Source organism: Mirounga angustirostris, unplaced genomic scaffold, assembly GCF_029215605.1.
Source record: "Mirounga angustirostris isolate CCGP_5_RB_7025 unplaced genomic scaffold, mMirAng1.0.hap1 SCAF_4, whole genome shotgun sequence".
Taxonomy (NCBI): domain Eukaryota; kingdom Metazoa; phylum Chordata; class Mammalia; order Carnivora; family Phocidae; genus Mirounga; species Mirounga angustirostris.
Window position 1 is genome coordinate 86,059,269 of NW_026991712.1, and position 18,310 is coordinate 86,077,578.

Here is an 18,310-nt window from a genome sequence, read left to right on the forward strand (position 1 = left end):
ATTGTTTTAGCCCTTAGCTATTAAATATGTGGTTAACTTGTTTGGCAGTATAGCCATATCTACAAATTGAGTTTTGATCTTTCTTCTGCAGATGGGACTCCCACATATTCTATTTAGCAGCCTCATTTTTCTTTCTCACTCCAGAATTGCTCCTTGTCCCTCATAAAAACAAGCAACTTAAACATTTGGTGAGAGAATGGAGCTATCTGGTCATGCATTCCACAGTCAATTCAAAAGGAAGTACTTTTTCACATTTACATAAATTTAGTGGAATCTTGTTGCAGCAGTTCATTTTGTTTCTATAATAGACAGCAGTCCTTTTCCATTGGCCTTTTTTCCTACAGTAAATGCTCCTAAGATCCTTATTATCCCTAAGAACTCAAAAATTTGAATTTTAGCCATAAGTGTAATGGCCCACAAAGTAGATAAAGTATTGCCTCTTAAAAGCTTAAGGTTTTCTACTTAGTTTATTCATGTATAGAAGTAATGATTTCCAAAATTCTATATGTGAAAAATGTTTATTTTTATAATAAAATAAGATGTAAATTGGTTGAGTTCTCAAGATGTCCTTGTATATCTATATGCAGCATGAACTGGCTGCTATTCTCTATCTAATGTTTGCTGCCTGAATTAATTAATGCCTTCGGTTGCTGGAGTGAATTACAGAGCACAGGAAGATGTGTACAAAGAATTGAACTTGTGTATTCCACTTAGCTTCAATCATCATATAAAAATGATTTGTTGTGTATTTTGCCATTGGCCTCATCAGAACATCTACTTTTAAAATTCACCAGGGAAAGAAAAGAAAAGGAAAAATGTCAGCGTTGTATTTTTTTCCCCATCGATGTTCCTCCTTAAGCCAGCTTGAGTAAGTAGTAGGAGGTTCAGGAAAACATTTATTAATGTTTTCATAACCAAATGTAACATAGTCATCTTTTTAGGTACACAATTAAGTCAAGCTGTAAGAATCTATACCAGTATCTAAGTTTTGTCCTTATATTAATATAACCTACACCCACAGTTACCATCTGCAACATTTTCTTCCCTCTCCAGTAATACGAAAATACTCTGGCACCCTGAAATTATCAGACTAAAGGATAGAGTTCTTGCACTCTTTTAGGAGTCTGCTTGAGTTTATTCCTTCCCAGTTCTTGCCTTTCTTTTCCACAAGAAACAGACGTACTCTTGAGGCAGATGATGGGCAGAGGGCAGCTATAGAGAAGCAGCATCTCTTTTCCTGGATGATCCTTGTTCGTCTGCTCAGCTGCTTTTTAAATTGACTTACCAGATCAGGAGCTCAAAAATGTTACTGTCCGGTTCCTCTCATCAGTCACTGTACCCCTGCAAGGGAGAAACTTCCTTCCCTTCTTCTTAATGAAATAATCTGTGCAATTAATGAGTATTTACTCAAGATAAACTGCATAATGAGTGTCAGCCTAGGGTTGCCCCTCAACATAAAGAGTATTATTGCATGTGGAATCTCCCTGTAAAAAAAAAAAAAAAAATACTCATTTTCTGAGAATAGAATTTCATTTCAGCTTTGAAGATTTTATTACTTCTGAACACTGCAACTACTTTTTTTTTTTTCCTGTTTCTACCTAGGCTGACACCCAGATAGTTACAACATAGACCAAACAATTGGCAGAATGTCTTCTGTCTCCTTGACAGCACATTCTTGCAACTTTGGATTTTTCTTCTCCACAGAACTCATTCTTCACATCCTTTAATGAATATTAAACCAGTTATGACTATATTTGAGAAGCCATTATTATCTCAGCTCATTGGTACTCTAGAACCAATAGAGTGGGAAGAATTAAAAATTTACATTCTTTGAAATTTGGTTGAAAAGAAATTGTATCTATCCATGAGGTTACGTAATACTATGATAAAGGTTATAGAGACTCATGTCACTATTTAAAATTATAGCCAACTGTAGCTTAGTTGATCCCCTTATGAAATCGATTCCTAAAGAGTCTGACAAGAACTGAACTTGAGTCTTAGCTGTTCATATTCCCTTTCCCCTTCTGTAGAAAGATTAGTCAGAACCGAAACAATACCTATCAGTTGGAGAAAAAGAAGAGAACCTGTATTTTACCTGAATATTCAGTCCTTGAATAATTAAGAGTTCATCATACTTGGTAGAAAAATATTACTGTCATAATCATGCAACGTTTCCTAAGCAAATGACCTTTCACAGCAAGAGAAAGCTGGCCAGTAACTGGAGGCAAGGACTTGAAGGAAAGAAACCTTGATGGTGTAGAGTATTTTAGTGATTCAGGTAATGCTTTCTTGTAAGTTACAAAGAACCTCTTTCCCTGCAGCCTCTAAAGCACTAGATTAATATTGGATTAATAACTTAGTATCTACTTCTCTGTGATACTAGAGGAAATCACACAAATTATGGATTAGTGCCACTACAAATTCATTGTTTCTAAACTCAGTTGGGCCTTCCCAGATACTCAAACTTTTATGCATCCTTAGTTCTTTCTCTTTGTCTCTTTCTCCACATCAGTTTTGACTGTTTTCCATTCTCTCCAAATCACCTAACCCACCCCAGCCCACAGCAGTGTTTCCTAGAAAAAAAAAAAATTGAATCTGTCAGACATTAACTCCCTCAGTGTCTAGCCCCCATATTTATAAACTTATTTACATATACCGACCTTTATGTCCTTCCTCCATTCTAAAGGAAATACATCCTTTTTCCTATTTAGAGCTAATCATTCTGTCCACGCTCTAGTTTTAGACTCCTACCATCTCTTCTGCAGCCTTCCTGTATTGATTATTTGCTTGCTCCCTTTCTCTCCCTGCCTCCTATATTTTCAGCTTCTCCTCATCTAACTACTTTCCCACAGACTACAAGCATACTTGGGTTTCTCCTATTAAACAAGCAGTAAGTATAAAGCCCTTGAATCCGGGCTCTCCTCTAACCTGTCTCCTTTCTTTCACAGTCAGGTTCCTGGATGAAGTCACTGTCTTCTTCAATCCATGCACCCTGGCTTCTTACTCCACTATAATACACTAAGACTTTTCTTACAGATTCATATACAACAGCACACACAGTGGTCTCTTTCAGTCCTCACCTTATTTACCCGACTGTTCTCTCACTGTTAACCATTCTGTTCTTCTTGAAAGTCACTTGTCACTTGGCCTCTCCCTTCTGGTTCTCCTCCTACCTTTCTGACAGTTTCCTTCTCAGTTGCCTTTGCTGGCTGTTCATCTTGCTTGTCCTGTGGCTGTTAAAAACTCTCCAAAGCTCTGTCTTTCGATTCTCTTCTCACTCTACACGCTCTCCCTTGGTCGAACTCATCTATTTCCATGGCTTCAGCTGCCACCTGTATTCAGGGAAATCATTAGGCCTAAATGTCCAGATAATATATTTAGTGGACATCTCTGTTGGGATGTTCCACAGGTATCTCCAACACATGTTTTTGTCTTTCAGGAAATCAGTCTTGCTTTTTTTTCCTCAAACCTAAACCACTACACCTAGTCACCAAAACCAGAAAACTTAAAGTTATTGTGGACTGTTCCTTTATTCTCATCCTCCATATTTAACCATTGACCAAATACTGAAGAGTCTTTTTTTTTTTTTTTTTTTTTTGTCTCCTATATCCAGTCCCTCCTCTCCACTCCTGGTATTTCTTTAGTCCCATTTTTCATCATATCTTTCTAGAAGTCTTACAGTGGCCTTTTGTTCTCCATCTTTTCCCACCTGCATCCCCCAATTCGTTCTCACACAGCTGCCAGAATTGTCCAAAAAAGCACATTTGATCATGGTAACCTGTTATATTCCTTCAGTGATTCAGTTATCCACCATGAAATATAAGACTCAAGGCCTTCCATGGTCTGGCCACTGCTTATTTCTCCCTCTCTTTCTCTCACTATGTCTCTAACTTATCTGCTTCATTCCAGAGGAGTTAGGATGACTACAAAGTTTTTATCCTAAGCAACTGAAAAGATAGACTGGCCATCAACTAAGATGAGGAAAGCTATGGGTGAAACAAGCTTGGGGGAGATGAGGAATTAGAACATTTGAATTGAGAAATTTATTAAACATCTAGTAGAAATGTGGCATTTAGGAGACAGGTCTGTCTGGGCTAGAGATAGAGATTTGGGTGTCATCGGCAGAGAGATGTATTTAAAACCATACAACTTGGGTGTGATCATCTAGGGATGATCGATAAGTTTAATAGAACTTTCTACAATGATGGAAATGTGCTCTATTGGTGCCATCTTATAAGGTAGTCATTAGCCACATGTGACTATTGAGCACTTGAAATGTGGCTAGTTCTACTGAGGAACTGAATATTTTATTTTATTTTAATTAGTTTAAATTTAAATAGCCATATGTGGCTGATGGTAACTACATTAGGCAAAGTAGATCTAGAGAGTAAGTGTAGATGAAGAAGAAAGGAAGACCAATGACTCCACCACCATTAAGATGTCAGGGAGATAAGGTGAAGCCATTAAGGAACACTGAAAAAGAGCAACTAATGAAGAAAACCAAGAATGTGATGTCTTGGAAACCAAGTGAAGAAAGTATATCAAGGAGGAACAAGTGATCAACTTAATTAACTTAAAATGACCAAAAGCCTTGATAATACATGGTGCTGAAAGGATGGGGAGAAATAGGCACTTTCCTGAGTTACTGGTGGAATGACATCTGTGGAGCAACTTGGTGATATCTACCAAAATTTAAAATGCAGACTAGATCCAAGATAAGGACAAGGAGCAGAACAGTGCACATAAAATGCTTTACTTGTGTATATGTATGTGTGTGTGTGCTATATGTATATATACCTATATGTGTAGTGTGTATATATGTGTGTGAATATGTATTTATGCATATAATTACTTATATATACACATAGACAATATCTCCAAAAGGACACATAAGAGGCAAGTAGTAGTGTTTGCCTCTACATTGAAACTGAAGTGCAAGAGCACTGTGGTGGGAGGGAAACTCACTTTTTTTATAGTATACCCTTTTGTATTTTATATTATATGCAAACATTTATCTAGTCAAAAATAGTATATTTTAAAATAATAGGGGCGCCTGGGTGGCCCAGTCAGTTACACATCTGCCTTCAGCTCAGGTCATGATTCCAGGATCCTGGGATTGAGCCCCACATTGGGCTCCCTGCTCAGCGGGGAGCCTGCTTCTCCCTCTGCCTCTGCCACTCCCCCTGCTTGTGTTCTGTCTAGCTCACACTCTCTCTCAAATAAATAAATAAAATCTTTTCATAAAAAATAAAATAGCAAAAATGATTATAGAATATATAACAGTAGGTAACTCTTAAGCATTGTTGTGCTAAATACATTGTTTCAGGTGAGTAGTCTTAAATGCTTATTTTGTCTTAAAAAGTATGTTTGTGGGGTACTTGGGTGGCTTGGTCAGTTGGGCATTCGACTCTTGATTTCGGCTCAGGTCATGATCTCAGGGTTGTGGGATCCAGCTCCATGTTGGGCTCCATGCTGAGCATGGAGCCTGCTTGGGATTCTCTCTCTCCCTCCTCCCCCTGCCCCTGCTCCTGCTCATGCTCGCTCTCTCTCTCTCTCTTTCTCTCAGAAAAAGTAATTTTAGTGTTAAAGCATGATTTTAAGTTCCAGGCATTTCACACAGAAATGCCATGATTGACTCTCTACCTAATTAATTGCAAAATAACTACCTTTTCATCATTGGGAGCCTTTTATTGGGTTTCTCTGCAATTCAGAGATTATCTGAACATTTTTAATTTTAGCCGTAATATCTGATTCTGTTTCCATGAAGTGCCATAAGAATAAATACTCTCTCAGTTAATTCCTTCAAGGTTTTAGAAAGAGACAAACAGAAGGGAAATGTAGGGGGGGTTTTCCATGATTTATACATAAGCCTGTATGATTAAAGAGGTTTCTATTTAGTTTTGTGCTGTAACCTCCAAAATGGATGCTTCTATTTGATGTAGTTTTAAATAATGTCCAATAAGTCATTAACAAAATTACTTGCTTGCTAAGATCAAGTAATTTTATCTTCTTTTGGTGGCATAAGAAAAGAAAAACAAGGCAAACTGTTTTGAAATGATATGGTCTCCTTCTTGTTGATATCTACAGAAGGGGCCAATAGGAGGCTCTTCTGTTATGAAGCTGTTTTGATAAAGATTGGAACACAATAAAACTACACAGTGAGGCAAGTGACTGAGCTGATATGTCAGTATGTCCAGTATCAAAACTATACTCAAGAGTTTTTTGTTTGTTTGTTTTCACAGGGTTTTTTTTTTTTCTTGGTTTATCAAAGGATTTGAAAACAAAGATTTTAAGAAGAGGTGGAGTTCCCAGAAGTGCCATTAATTTATATGTCCCATTCTCTTTTTACACTCAAAATATTAAATGTTTCTAGTTTCCATCTTATGGGAACATCCGAATATACTAGTACTTTCCAAAATACTTTGAAGTCCTTGGACAGAGGCCATTGTAATGACACTGTACTAAGTATTTGACAGAGGGTTTATATACGAAAGGAGTTGTGTAGTACAAGTATAAATTACTGCTATATTGATATCATGGCACAGTGAAGTACTCTGCAGCCTCTTGAATATAAAAGAATATTTCTACATTTGGTTCCAGCAAACACTATTGTGCTATTCTGAAATCCACAGCACAGAAATTATAAGACATCCGCTCATAAACAGAAAGCAAATCACTATTCAGCAATTCCTGCTCTGTTTCCTGCCAATTTCAGATAATTAAAACTTTTTTAAGCCTTTTATTCTATTCTGCTTTAATTCTGCTTCCTCCACCAAAAATGATTTAGAAATGAAAACTGTGCATATAATAGTAACACCAAATCTTTGCCTTTTTCCCCTCTTATCCTATGATGTTAACTTTCTTCATTATTGCAGACCTCAGGATATCATTGTGTTTATAATTGGAGGAGCCACCTATGAAGAGGCTCTAACAGTTTATAACCTGAACCGTACCACTCCTGGAGTGAGGATTGTCCTGGGAGGAACCACAGTGCATAACACGAAAAGGTAAGGGAGAACATTCAGTCCTACGACTCTGTTCCCTTTCCTAGAGAATAAAGCTTAAATTTATAAAGCTGAATAAACAGCTGGTAGGCCAAAATGCATCAGTTCATAGTGTAATAGAGATGAAGGATCTAACTCCTTTAGCTTCATAAATCAGCCAGTTAGGTCAAAGACCTGAAGAGTAAGGACCAGCCTGTACCATTAACAATTTATATTTCCTGTGTTCAAAGGAGAAATGTTATAGCCACAGACTGGCACTTTGAATATACTGAAATATAATGGTTTTGAATTCTGCGAGTTTTTCTCTTTTTGTTGATTAATTATATTCATTCAATAAGTATTTAGTAAGAAGAATACAAAGATGAATAAGATTAAAATCCTACCTCAAGGAAATCATTGTCTATTAGGAAAGATAGAACATAAAAAATAAAAAAATAAGTGCCTAGAGAGACAGGCTAAAGAGCCATGGATTACCAGAGTGACTAAGAAAAATTAGCAAATGTTTCATGGAGAAGATAGTGCATAAGCTGAACCTTGGGTAGAAAATGGACATGAGGGAGAGAACATACTAGGCAGAGTTAACCACATGAACAAGTTACGGAAGCTGTAGACAACAAGCATAGAGAAAGGACGGCAAATAGTCAACCAGCTGGAATGTGCATAATAAGTGAGAGGGTTGACTGAATGCCGTAATTGTGAAAGGCCTTGAATTCCAGGCTGAGGAATCTTCACTTTCTTGTCTAGAAAATGAAGAATCATTGAAAATTATTTAAGCAGTAAAATTACAAGAGGGTCACAGTATTTTAGGAAGATTAATTTGGAAACTAAGGGTAGGAAAGACAGGAGGAGGAGACTGGAGAAGCGTGGCATGATAACTGAATTTAATGATTAGAGACCCTGAGAGATCCATGCCGAGCCATGTACATACGCATGGATATATTGGGAGTCATTAGAGGTGTTTGTGTACTTTTTCCTTTTGTATTTTTTTTTTTTAAGATTTTATTTATTCATTTGAGACACAGAGATAGAGAGAGAGAGGGAGCATGAGCAGGGAGAGAGGCAGAGGGAGAGGGAGAAGCAGGCTTCCCGCTGAGCCAGGAGTCCGATGTGGGGCTCGATCCCAGGACCCTGGGATCATGACCTGAGCCGAAGGCAGACGCTTAACCATCTGAGTCACCCAGGCGCCCCTCCTTTTGTATTATTATTTGGCTTTTTAACGTAACTTTTCCCCTTTACTATGGAAGTAGTACACATTCATTCTGAAATTCTTTTAATTCAGAAAATATAAAGAGAAAGAAAAAGCTCCCATAATCTCACCACTGTTACACTTTGATCTTTTCAGACCTTTTATTTCTAAGCCTGTATAAACATTTATATGAGTGTATCAGCAGAAAAGGGATTTCTTCTATATTCTGTTTTATGACCTGAATTTTGTAGTCTATGATGTAAATATAAACATCTTTTAGTGTTAAATATATAATCATTCATTCATTAAAGAAATATTAATTGAAAAGTAAGATTACCTGGGTTTGAATCCTGACTTTCCCTCTTACTGTTTATGAATTCAAGCAAATTACTGAAACTCTTAGTCAGTTTCTTTCTTTCTTTTTTTTTTTTTTTAAAGATTTCGTTTATTTATTTGACACAGAGAGAGAGACAGCTAGAGAGGGAACATAAGCAGTGGGAGTGGGAGAGGGAGAAGCAGGCTCCTGGCTGAGCAGGGAGCTCGTGCAGGGCTCAATCCCAGGACCCCAGGATCATGACCTGAGCCGAAGGCAGAAGTTTAATGGCTGAGCCACCCAGGCACCCCTCTTTGTCAGTTTCCAAAGATTACTGGCCATTTATATATTTCTTTTTGAATTGCCAGTTCATATTATTTCCCATTTTGCAATTGGGGTATTCCTTTTTTTCCCAGTAATTTTATTAATTATATCTATATAATTAAGGATATTAACCATTTGTTACATATTTTTGCAAATAGTTTTCCTTGTTTGATGTTTTTGTTTTACATTATTCACAGTATTTTGTTGTATAAAGGTTTTATTTTATTATATTTTATTTTTTACTTTTATATAGTCAAAGCTACCAGTGATTTCTGCCTTTGGTGTCATGCTTATTAGTTCTTTTCCAGCCAAAATTATATAAATACTAACCTCTATTTTTTCCATCATTTTTAGGACTTGCATTTAAAGTTATAGCTTTATAATCTATCAAAATTTTATTTTGTAAACTGTGCCATAGTTTCCTTTTATAATTTATAGAAATATTACATATACTTACATACTTCATTACATACAGAGAAGCATACAAATGGTAAGCAGACCACTCAATGAAATATGACAAAGTGAATATAACTATGTAACCACCACCCAAACCAAGTAGTAGAATGTTACCAGCACCTCTGGAAGTCTCCCTTATGCCTCATATCCCCTCCTTGTCACAACTCCCGCAAAGTAATCACCATTATGACTTCTATCACCGTAGATTAGTTTTACTTGCCTTTAAAGGATGCTTGTTGGATGAATAAGAAACAGGTTAAAAGTAATCTATTTCTGCCTTTCTCAAATAATACAAGGATCTTGGAAGGATGCTGTGAAGGATCTCTAATCAGCTTCCTCCCAACTGACTATCCCAAGCTATCATTGTCCAGCATATTGGTTCCATCTTGTTTTTATAATCCCCAAATTAATCGTCATCATTATTTTCAGTTATTATTTATTTAGATTTACCCATGTATTTGCCCTTTTCCCTTCCTCCCACTTTTTCACCCTGGTCCTTCTTTCTGATCCAATCTTCTTCTTACTAAAAATATCCTTTAGTAGTTCTTTCAGCTCCTGGTCAACTTGATTTTTTTTTTCTAAAAACATCTTAGTTTAAGTTTAGAAATCCAGGTTGATAATTTATTCTCAGCACTTAAAAGTTAGAAGGCAATAGAATATTATTTTTAATTGTTGCTGTTAAGAAGTCAAATAAATAAATAAAATCTTAAAAAAAAAAGAAGTCTCCTCTCACTATAATTGTTTTTGGGGTTATAGGCAATATATTCTTCTCTGATTCTTTTTAAGATTATCTTTTTGTCTTTGGTGTTCTTGTTTCAGTATTATGTATCTAAATGTGGGTTTATTTTTATTTATGCTACTTGGTATGAAAATTCATGTTTGGCATAATTACTGGAAATTTTCCAGTCATTATTTCTTTGAACATTGCTGCTTTTCTGTTTCCTCTGTTCTCCCTTTTTGGAACTCCTATGAGATATGTGTTAGGCCTTCATCTGTCTCTTAACCTCTCATTTATACATCCGTATCTTTCTGTGCTCCCTTCTGTGTAATTTTTTAGATCAGTATTCCAGTTCAATAATTCTGTCTTCATCTGTGTTTAATTTGTCCATTCAGTTTTTAACTTCAAAGGTTATATTTCTATGCCTATAAGTTCATTTTGCCTCTTTTTCAAATTTGCCTGATGTTTTTGTTAATTTCTTCTTTCCTCGTGTTTTCGAATCCTTCATTTTTCTTTAATCACATTAGTTCTATAACCCCAAATACTTTCCGGTTCTTGAGCAATTAAATAATCTTTTATGTAAAAGTAAGAAAGTGAGGCTGCTTCGCAAAAGGTCTAGACTAGATTCTTCCAACTAGCCAGCTTTGGTATTTCTTTGTCTGACCTGACAGTATGCTAAGCAGTACCCTGAATTATGTTTGAGCCAATAGCATTAGCAATAGAAGGTTTGATAAAATCTTGAGCAAGGGGGCACCTGGGTGGCTCAGTCATTAAGTGTCTGCCTTCGGCTCAGGTCATGATCTCAGGGTCCTGGGATGGAGCCCTGCATCGGGCTCCCTGCTCAGCAGGAGGCCTGCTTCTCCCTCTCCCACTCCCCCTGCTTGTGTTCCTGACCTCACTATCTCTCTTTCTGTCAAATAAGTAAGTAAGTAAGTAAGTAAATAAATAAATAATCCCTGCTCAGCGGGGAGCCTGCTTCTCCCTCTCCTACTCCCCCTGCTTGTGTTCCTGCTCTCACTATCTCTCTTTCTGTCAAGTAAGCAAATAAATAAATAAATAAATAAATAAATAAATAAATAAATAAATAAATAAATATATATCTTGAGCAGGATTGTTCACTGGTCCTAACCAATGAAACTTTTTAAGGAGGGAGTTACTGTGGTAATTGCCAACCTGGAAAATATTTAGTTAAAGTTTACAGTATATAAATGATCCAAAATCAGGTGTTTATCATTTATATTTACAAAGATATAACCTCTAGCTAATAGGTAGGTAAACAGTGAAATTTATCACAATCAGTAAAAAAAAAAAAAATAGGGGCTCCTGGGTGACTCAGTAGATTAAGCATCTGCTTTCAGCTCAGATCATGATCTCAGGGTCCTCTCCCTCTGCCGCTTCCCCTGCTTGTGCTCTCTCACTCTCTCTCTCTCTCTGTCAAATAAATAAAATCTTTTAAAAAAATAATAATGGAATTTGTATTTCAGAGATCAGTTATTGCAAAGGCTTAAGTAATCGAAAGTAACTTAGCTTCAGCTTTTAGTGGAAGGGCTCCATTTTCGTGATGAGTGTGGGCGACCTTGGGTATTACTAGCATATTCAGTAAGATTACAACTCTTAATATATTTTGAAATCTTAGACTCTCAGTAAGTGGAAAGGTTAATATTTTTTTAAATCAGTTTTATAACTGGATATAGTGGGGCTACTGTGAGCTAGCAAAGAACCTTGTTTTGGGGGAGAGAAAGTTTAAGAATTTGTTTCTGTGAATTGTTAGGGTTTAATTTTTGTGCAGGGGGCTTATTGTACAATTCCCTATGTAGTATGTGGGTTATTTCTTTTTTTTTTTTTTTTAAGATTTTTATTTATTTTTTGACAGAGAGAGACACAGCGAGAGAGGGAACACAAGCAGGGGGAGTGGGAGAGGGAGAAGCAGGCTTCCCTGCTGAACAAGGAGCCCAATGCAGGGCTCGATCCCAGAACCCTGGGATCATGACCTGAGCCGAAGGCAGATGCTAAACGACTGAGCCACCTAGGTGCCCCTGTAATATGTGGGTTATTTCTTAAGGAAAAGTCCAAAGGAGTAAGTACCACACAGCATTGACCTCAAGAGCTGTACAGCACAGAAGTAGTATTTTAAGAGACTGGTGATCATGAAACAGTATACTTTTAGATGTGAGTGATGAGTGTCCTCCTTTAATACTTGGAATCATGTAAAATGTGATATGGGCTGCCCTTCAAGGATATGGATTAGTGGGATATTGGATCAGGAAAAAAAAATCATGTCTTGTAGCTGGGAGTGTGATGTGCTGATATAGAAACTACTATCCCTCCAGAGTGGGAAATGCCTGTTGCAGGATATTTCTGGGATACAGGTCACTTGATTTCCCTGATTTCTTAAGTAAAACTTGAGATCACTACAGGTTTATTCTGCAGTCAGATCCCAGCATCACCACTTACTAGTTTATGATTTGGGACAAGATACTTAATGTAATGGCAGATAGGTCAAAATTGATCTCTTGCATCCTAGAAAATTACATGTACCCTTACCTCTGATGTAGCAATTTGAGTAACCTTCATCCTGGGATACCTTCTATTTCTAAAATACATCAAGATTGGGGGTGCCTGGTTGACTCAATTGGTAGAGCATTTTTTTTTTTAAGATTTTATTTATTTACTTGAGAGAAAGAATGAGAGAGAGAGAGCATGAGATGGGGGAGAGTCAGAGGGAGAAGCAGACTCCCTGCTGAGCAGGGAGCTCGAAGCGGGGACTCCATCCCAGGACTCCAGGATCATGACCTGAGCCAAAGGCAGTTGCCCAATCAACTGAGCCACCCAGGCACCCGAGCATGTAACTCTTGATCTTGGGGTCATACCTTTGAGCCCCATGTTGGGCGTAGAGTTTACTTTAAAAAAAAATTTTTTTTACTAAATAAAATATATCAAGATTACTGCATATTGAAAAAAAATCTTAGTTGTAGACAAAAAATAAAGAACAGAAAGCAATTCTTTCTTCTCTCCCTTGTATATTTCCAGATATTAATGTAATTTTTTGGTAAGAATGGGGCCTGTATATAAGTAAGCTTCATCTTAAGACAAAAGGTATCTGAAGATGTCCCTTAAATTTCAAAAGAAGATATACATTAGTTGAATCTGAAATTCACCTTGCCATTCAAAGTTATTTGAATTTAAGCTCCTCTTTCTTAAGTACCTTCTTTTTTAAAATTGAGGTATATTAGTTTCAGGTATACAGCATAATAATTTGATATTTATATATATTGCAAAATGATTGCCACACTAAATCTAGTGAACATCCACAACCACATATAGTTACAAAAAATTTTTTTCTTGTGATGGGAACCTTTAAGGTTTACTCTCTCAGCAAAACTTTCAAATATACAATGCAGTATTATTAACTATAGTTGCCAGGCTTTACATTATATCTCCATGACTTAATTATTTTATAAATGGAAGTTTGCACCTTTCAGCTCCCTTCACCCATTTCACCCACCCCTCCACCCTCTGCCTGTGGCAAGTACCAGTTTGTTCTCTGTATCTATGAGCTTGGTTTTGTCTTATTTTGTTGTGCTTTGTTTTAAAGTCCATGTATAAGTGAGATCATACAATATTTGTCTTTCTCTGTCTGATTTATTTCACTTAACATAATGCCCTCAAGGTCCATCAGTGTTTCTACAAATGGCAAGATTCCATCCTTTTTTATGGCTGAATATTATTTCATTGTGTGTGTGTGTATGTGTGGGTGTGGGTGTGTATATATATACACACACACCACATTTTCTTTATCCATCTATTTGTTGATGGACCCTTAGGTTGTTTCCTTATCTTGGCTATTGAAAATAATTCTTCAGTGAACATGGGGGTGTGTATAGCTTTTTGAACTAGTGTTTTTGTTTTCTTTGGATAAATAGCCAGAAGTCAACTTGCTGGATCATATGGTAGTTCTATTTTGAATTTTTTTGAGGAACCTTTATACTCTTTTCCATAGTGGCTGCACCAATTTACATTCCCTCAACAATGCACAAGACTTCCCTTTTCTCTACATCCTTGCCAGCACTTGTTATTTCTTGTCTTTTTGATAATAGCCATTCTAACAGGTTTTGATTTGCATTTCCCTGATGACTACTGATGTTGAACATCTTTTCATCTACCTGTTGGCTTCCTGTATGTCTTCTTTGGGAAAATGTCTATTCAGATCCTCTGCCCATTTTTTAATCGGATTGTTTGAGGTCTTTTTGCTATTGAGTTATATGAGTTCTTTATGTATTTTGGATATTAACCCTTTATTGGATATATGATTTGCAAATATTTTCTCACACTTAGTAGGTTTTTCATTTTGTTGATTATTTCCTTTGCTGTGCAGAAGCTTTTCTAGCTTGATGTAGTCCTACTTGTTTATTTTTGCTTTTGTTGCCTTTGCTTTTGGTATTAAATCCAAAAAATTATCACCAAGACCAATGTCACGGAGCTTACTGCTTATGTTTTCTTCTAGGAGTTTTATGGCTTCAGATCTTACATTCAAGTCTTTAATCCATTTTGAGTTTATTTTTGTGTATAAGATAATGGTCTAGTTTCATCCTTTTGCATGGGGCTGTCTAGTTTTCCTAATACCATTTACTGAAGAGACTGGACTTTCCCCATTGTTTATTCTTGCCTCCTTTGTCATAAATTAATTGGCTATATATGCATGAGTTTATCTCTGGGTGGGATCTCTGTTCTGTTCCACTGATCTGTCTTTGTGCTAATACTGTACTGTTTTGGTTACTATAGCTTTGTAATATAGTTTGAAATCAGGGAGCATATGTCTCCAACTCTTTTCTTTCTCAAGTTTGCTTTGGCTATTAGGGTCTTTTGCGGTTCCATACAAATTTTAGGATTGTTTGTCCTATGTCTATGAAAAATGCCATTGGAGGTGTTTTGTTTTTGTTTTGTTTCTTTGAAAGAGCGTGCGCACGTGCATGAGTAGGGGAAGGGGCAGAGGGAGAGGGAGAAGCAGACTCTCTGCTGAGCAGGGAACCCAATGCAGGGCTCAATCCCAGGACCCTGAGATCATGACCCGAGCCGAAGGCAGACGCTTAACTGACTGAGCCACCCAGGCACCCCACCGTTGGAGTTTTGATAGGGATTGCATTGAATCTATAGATTGCTTTAGGTAGTATAGATATTTTAACAATACTAATTCTTCTAATCCATGAGCATGGAATATCTTTCCATCTATTTGCGTCTTCATTTTCTCTCATCATTGTCTTATAGTTTTCAGTGTATAGGTCTTTTCAGCTCCTTCATTAAATTTATTCCTAGGCATTTTATTCTTTTTGATGCAATTGTAAATGGGGTTGTTTTCTGAATTTTTCTTTCTGATAGTTCATTATTAGTGTATAGATATGCAGTAGATTTCTGTATATTGATTTTGTATCCTGCAACTTTACTGAATTCATTCTAATATTTTTTTGGTGGAATCTTTGTGGTTTTCTATATATAATGTCATGTCATCTGCGAACAGTGAGTTTTACTTTTGACTTTCCAATTTGAATGCCTTTTTTTTTCTTGCTTAATTGTTCTGGGTGGGACTTCCAATGCTATGTTAAATAAAAGTGGTGAAAGTGGACATACTTGTCTTGTTCCTGAGCTTAGAGATTCAGCTTTTCACCACTGAGTATGATGTTAGGTGTGGGCTTGTCATGGTGACCTTTATTATGTTGAAGTACATTACCTCTGTACTCAATGTTGTTGAGAATTTTTATCCAAAATTGTTGTTGAATTTTGTCAAATGTTTTTTCTGCATCTCATGAGGTGATTGACCATAGGATTTTTACCATTCATTTTGTTAATGTAGCATATAAGTGTCTTCTTTCTTTAAAAGAGTTTTTTTGTGACAATATTTTTCAGTGATTCAAGTACTGGTTACACAGAAGCAAAGTTCTACAGGGCTTGCAGTGTGCTATATGATTTGTTTCTATAGGGCCTGCTCTGATTATGTGTAACTGTAATTATCTTTGTTTAGATTTAAACACCATTTAAAATAGAAGGCATGTATATGCTACTAAGACACCAAGGAATTTTCCAGAAGCTAATTACCTCCTTAGCAACATTCTTTTTTTTTTTTAAGATTTTATTTATTTATCAGAGAGAGAGAAACAGAGGCAGGCAGAGGGAGAAGCAGGCTCCCCACTGAGCAAGGAGCCCGATGTGGGACTCGATCCCAGGACCCTGGGATCATGACCTGAGCCTAAGGCAGGCAGACGCTTAACCAACTGAGCCACCCAGGCATCCCTCCTTAGCAACATTCTTAATAAAATTGCCTTCTGGATAAAGAGAGACAGTCAATATTTTCTTCTCTCCATAGCCATATGAAGTTTAATATGAATTTTGTATTGCCCCCCCCTCCTTTGTACATAATGAAACACAAAGAAAAAAAGATACTAACCAATCATAGGGACCTCTTTAAAGGCATAATTTTCATGGTTTTTTGAAGGCCGAGAACCTGCCCTGAAAAAGCATCTGGGTAGTGGATTTCGTAGGGCTCTGAACACATGCAGCAGGTACCTGCCCTAAGTGGTTAGTCCATTGTGCTTCTGGGGTCCATGCAGGTTTGCAGTGTGCATACCGTGGTCTCCTGTCTCAGTGCTTGCCCGCCCCCAACTTCCGTCTTCATTTGTCTCATTAGTCATACTGCCCCTCAATTGCAGAGGAGGCGGGGAGGAATACATCAAATTTCAGCTTCTAGGAATTATATATATGACATGAGTTGTTCTATAGCACGACAGATATTTTCACCAACATCTATGTGGAACAGTCAGAAGTCATTTTGCCCGAGTTACAAGTTCTAGAATACATTAGTAAATATATATTGAACACACAAGAACAGCATAAAGTTAATAGTTCATTCACTCATTCAGCAAATATTTACTGAGCATGGGATACCTCCGTGAATAAAACAAAGATCCTAACCCTTGTGAAGCTTACATTTTAATGCAGAGGGAGACAAAAATAAACAAACTTAATAAGTAAACTTTATAGTAATTCAGAAGGTGATAAATACTATGGAAGAAAATAGCAGAGCAAAGTAAAGGGAAATTGGTATTGCATGGGGGCTGTGGGGATGAGTTACACTACTCAGTATGGTGTCAGGAGAGGCCTCGTGCAGAGATTTGAGGAAAGACTTGAAGGAGGTGGGCACCTGGGTGCCTCAGTTGGTTAAGCAACTGCCTTCGGCTCAGGTCATGATCCTAGAGTCCCTGGATCGAGTCCCGCATCGGGCTCCCTGCTCGGCAGGGAGTCTGCTTTTCCCTCTGACCCTCTTCCCTCTCATGCTCTCTGTCTCTCATTCTCTCTGTCTCAAATAAATAAATAAAAAATCTTTAAAAAAAAAAAAAAAGACTTGAAGGAGGTGAGGAAGTGAACCAAACAGATGGAGGGAAGAACATCCCAGGCACAGCAGAGCCGTGTCCTAAGGCACAATCACACAGTGTGTGTAAGGAGACCAGAGAGGCTGGGAAAAGGAGAGGGAGCTGCAGTGAGAGAGGTATCTGGGGCCTCACAGTGGAGAGCCTTGTCGGCTGTTGCGAGGACTGGTTTTCACTATGAGTTAGAGAGCATTGTCGGGTGTGGGGTCTGTTTGTTTTTTAACAGTTTTATCGAAATATAACTTATGTTATATACAATTCATCCCTTTAAAGTATACAATTCAGGGCACCTGGGTGTCTCAGTTGGTTAAGCAACTGCCTTCGGCTCAGGTCATGATCCTGGAGTCTCTGGATCGAGTCCCGCGTCAGGCTTCCTGCTCGGCGGGAAGTCTGCTTCTCCCTCTGACCCTCCCCCCTCTCATGTGCTCTCTCTCATTCTCTCTCTCTCAAATAAATAAATAAAATCTTTAAAATAAATAAATAAAATAAAGTATACAATTCAGTGGTTTGGGGTAAGTACACAGATGTGTGCAACCATTACCACAGTCAATTTTAGAATATTTTCAACACCTCAGAAAGAATTTCCCTCACGCCAGGCCTAAGCAACCACTAATCTATTTTCTGTTTCTATAGATTTCCATGTTCTGAACTTTTCATGTAAATGGAACCATATAATATGTAGTCTTTTGTCAGTGGTTTCTTTTACTTAGTATAACGTTTTCCAGGTTCATCCATGTTGTAACCTGTATCCTTTTTAATCGTTCCTTTTTAATGCTGAATACATTTCATTATATGCATATATCATATTTTGTTTATCCATTTGTCAGTGATGGACATTTGAGCTGTTTCCACCTTTTAGCTGTTATAAATAATGCTGCTATAAACACATAC

General features: G+C 37.2%; 1 protein-coding gene across 2 annotated transcripts in view; it reads left to right on the forward strand.

The window, feature by feature from the left end:
• VPS45 (vacuolar protein sorting 45 homolog) overlaps positions 1 to 18,310 on the forward strand; it is a 67,412-nt gene that overhangs the window by 31,588 nt on the left and 17,514 nt on the right. For both annotated transcript variants that reach the window (XM_064588456.1, XM_064588457.1), the window contains one exon: positions 6,876 to 7,007. In XM_064588456.1, coding sequence (XP_064444526.1) covers positions 6,876 to 7,007 — 132 coding nt within the window. The remainder of the gene's footprint in view (positions 1 to 6,875; positions 7,008 to 18,310) is intronic.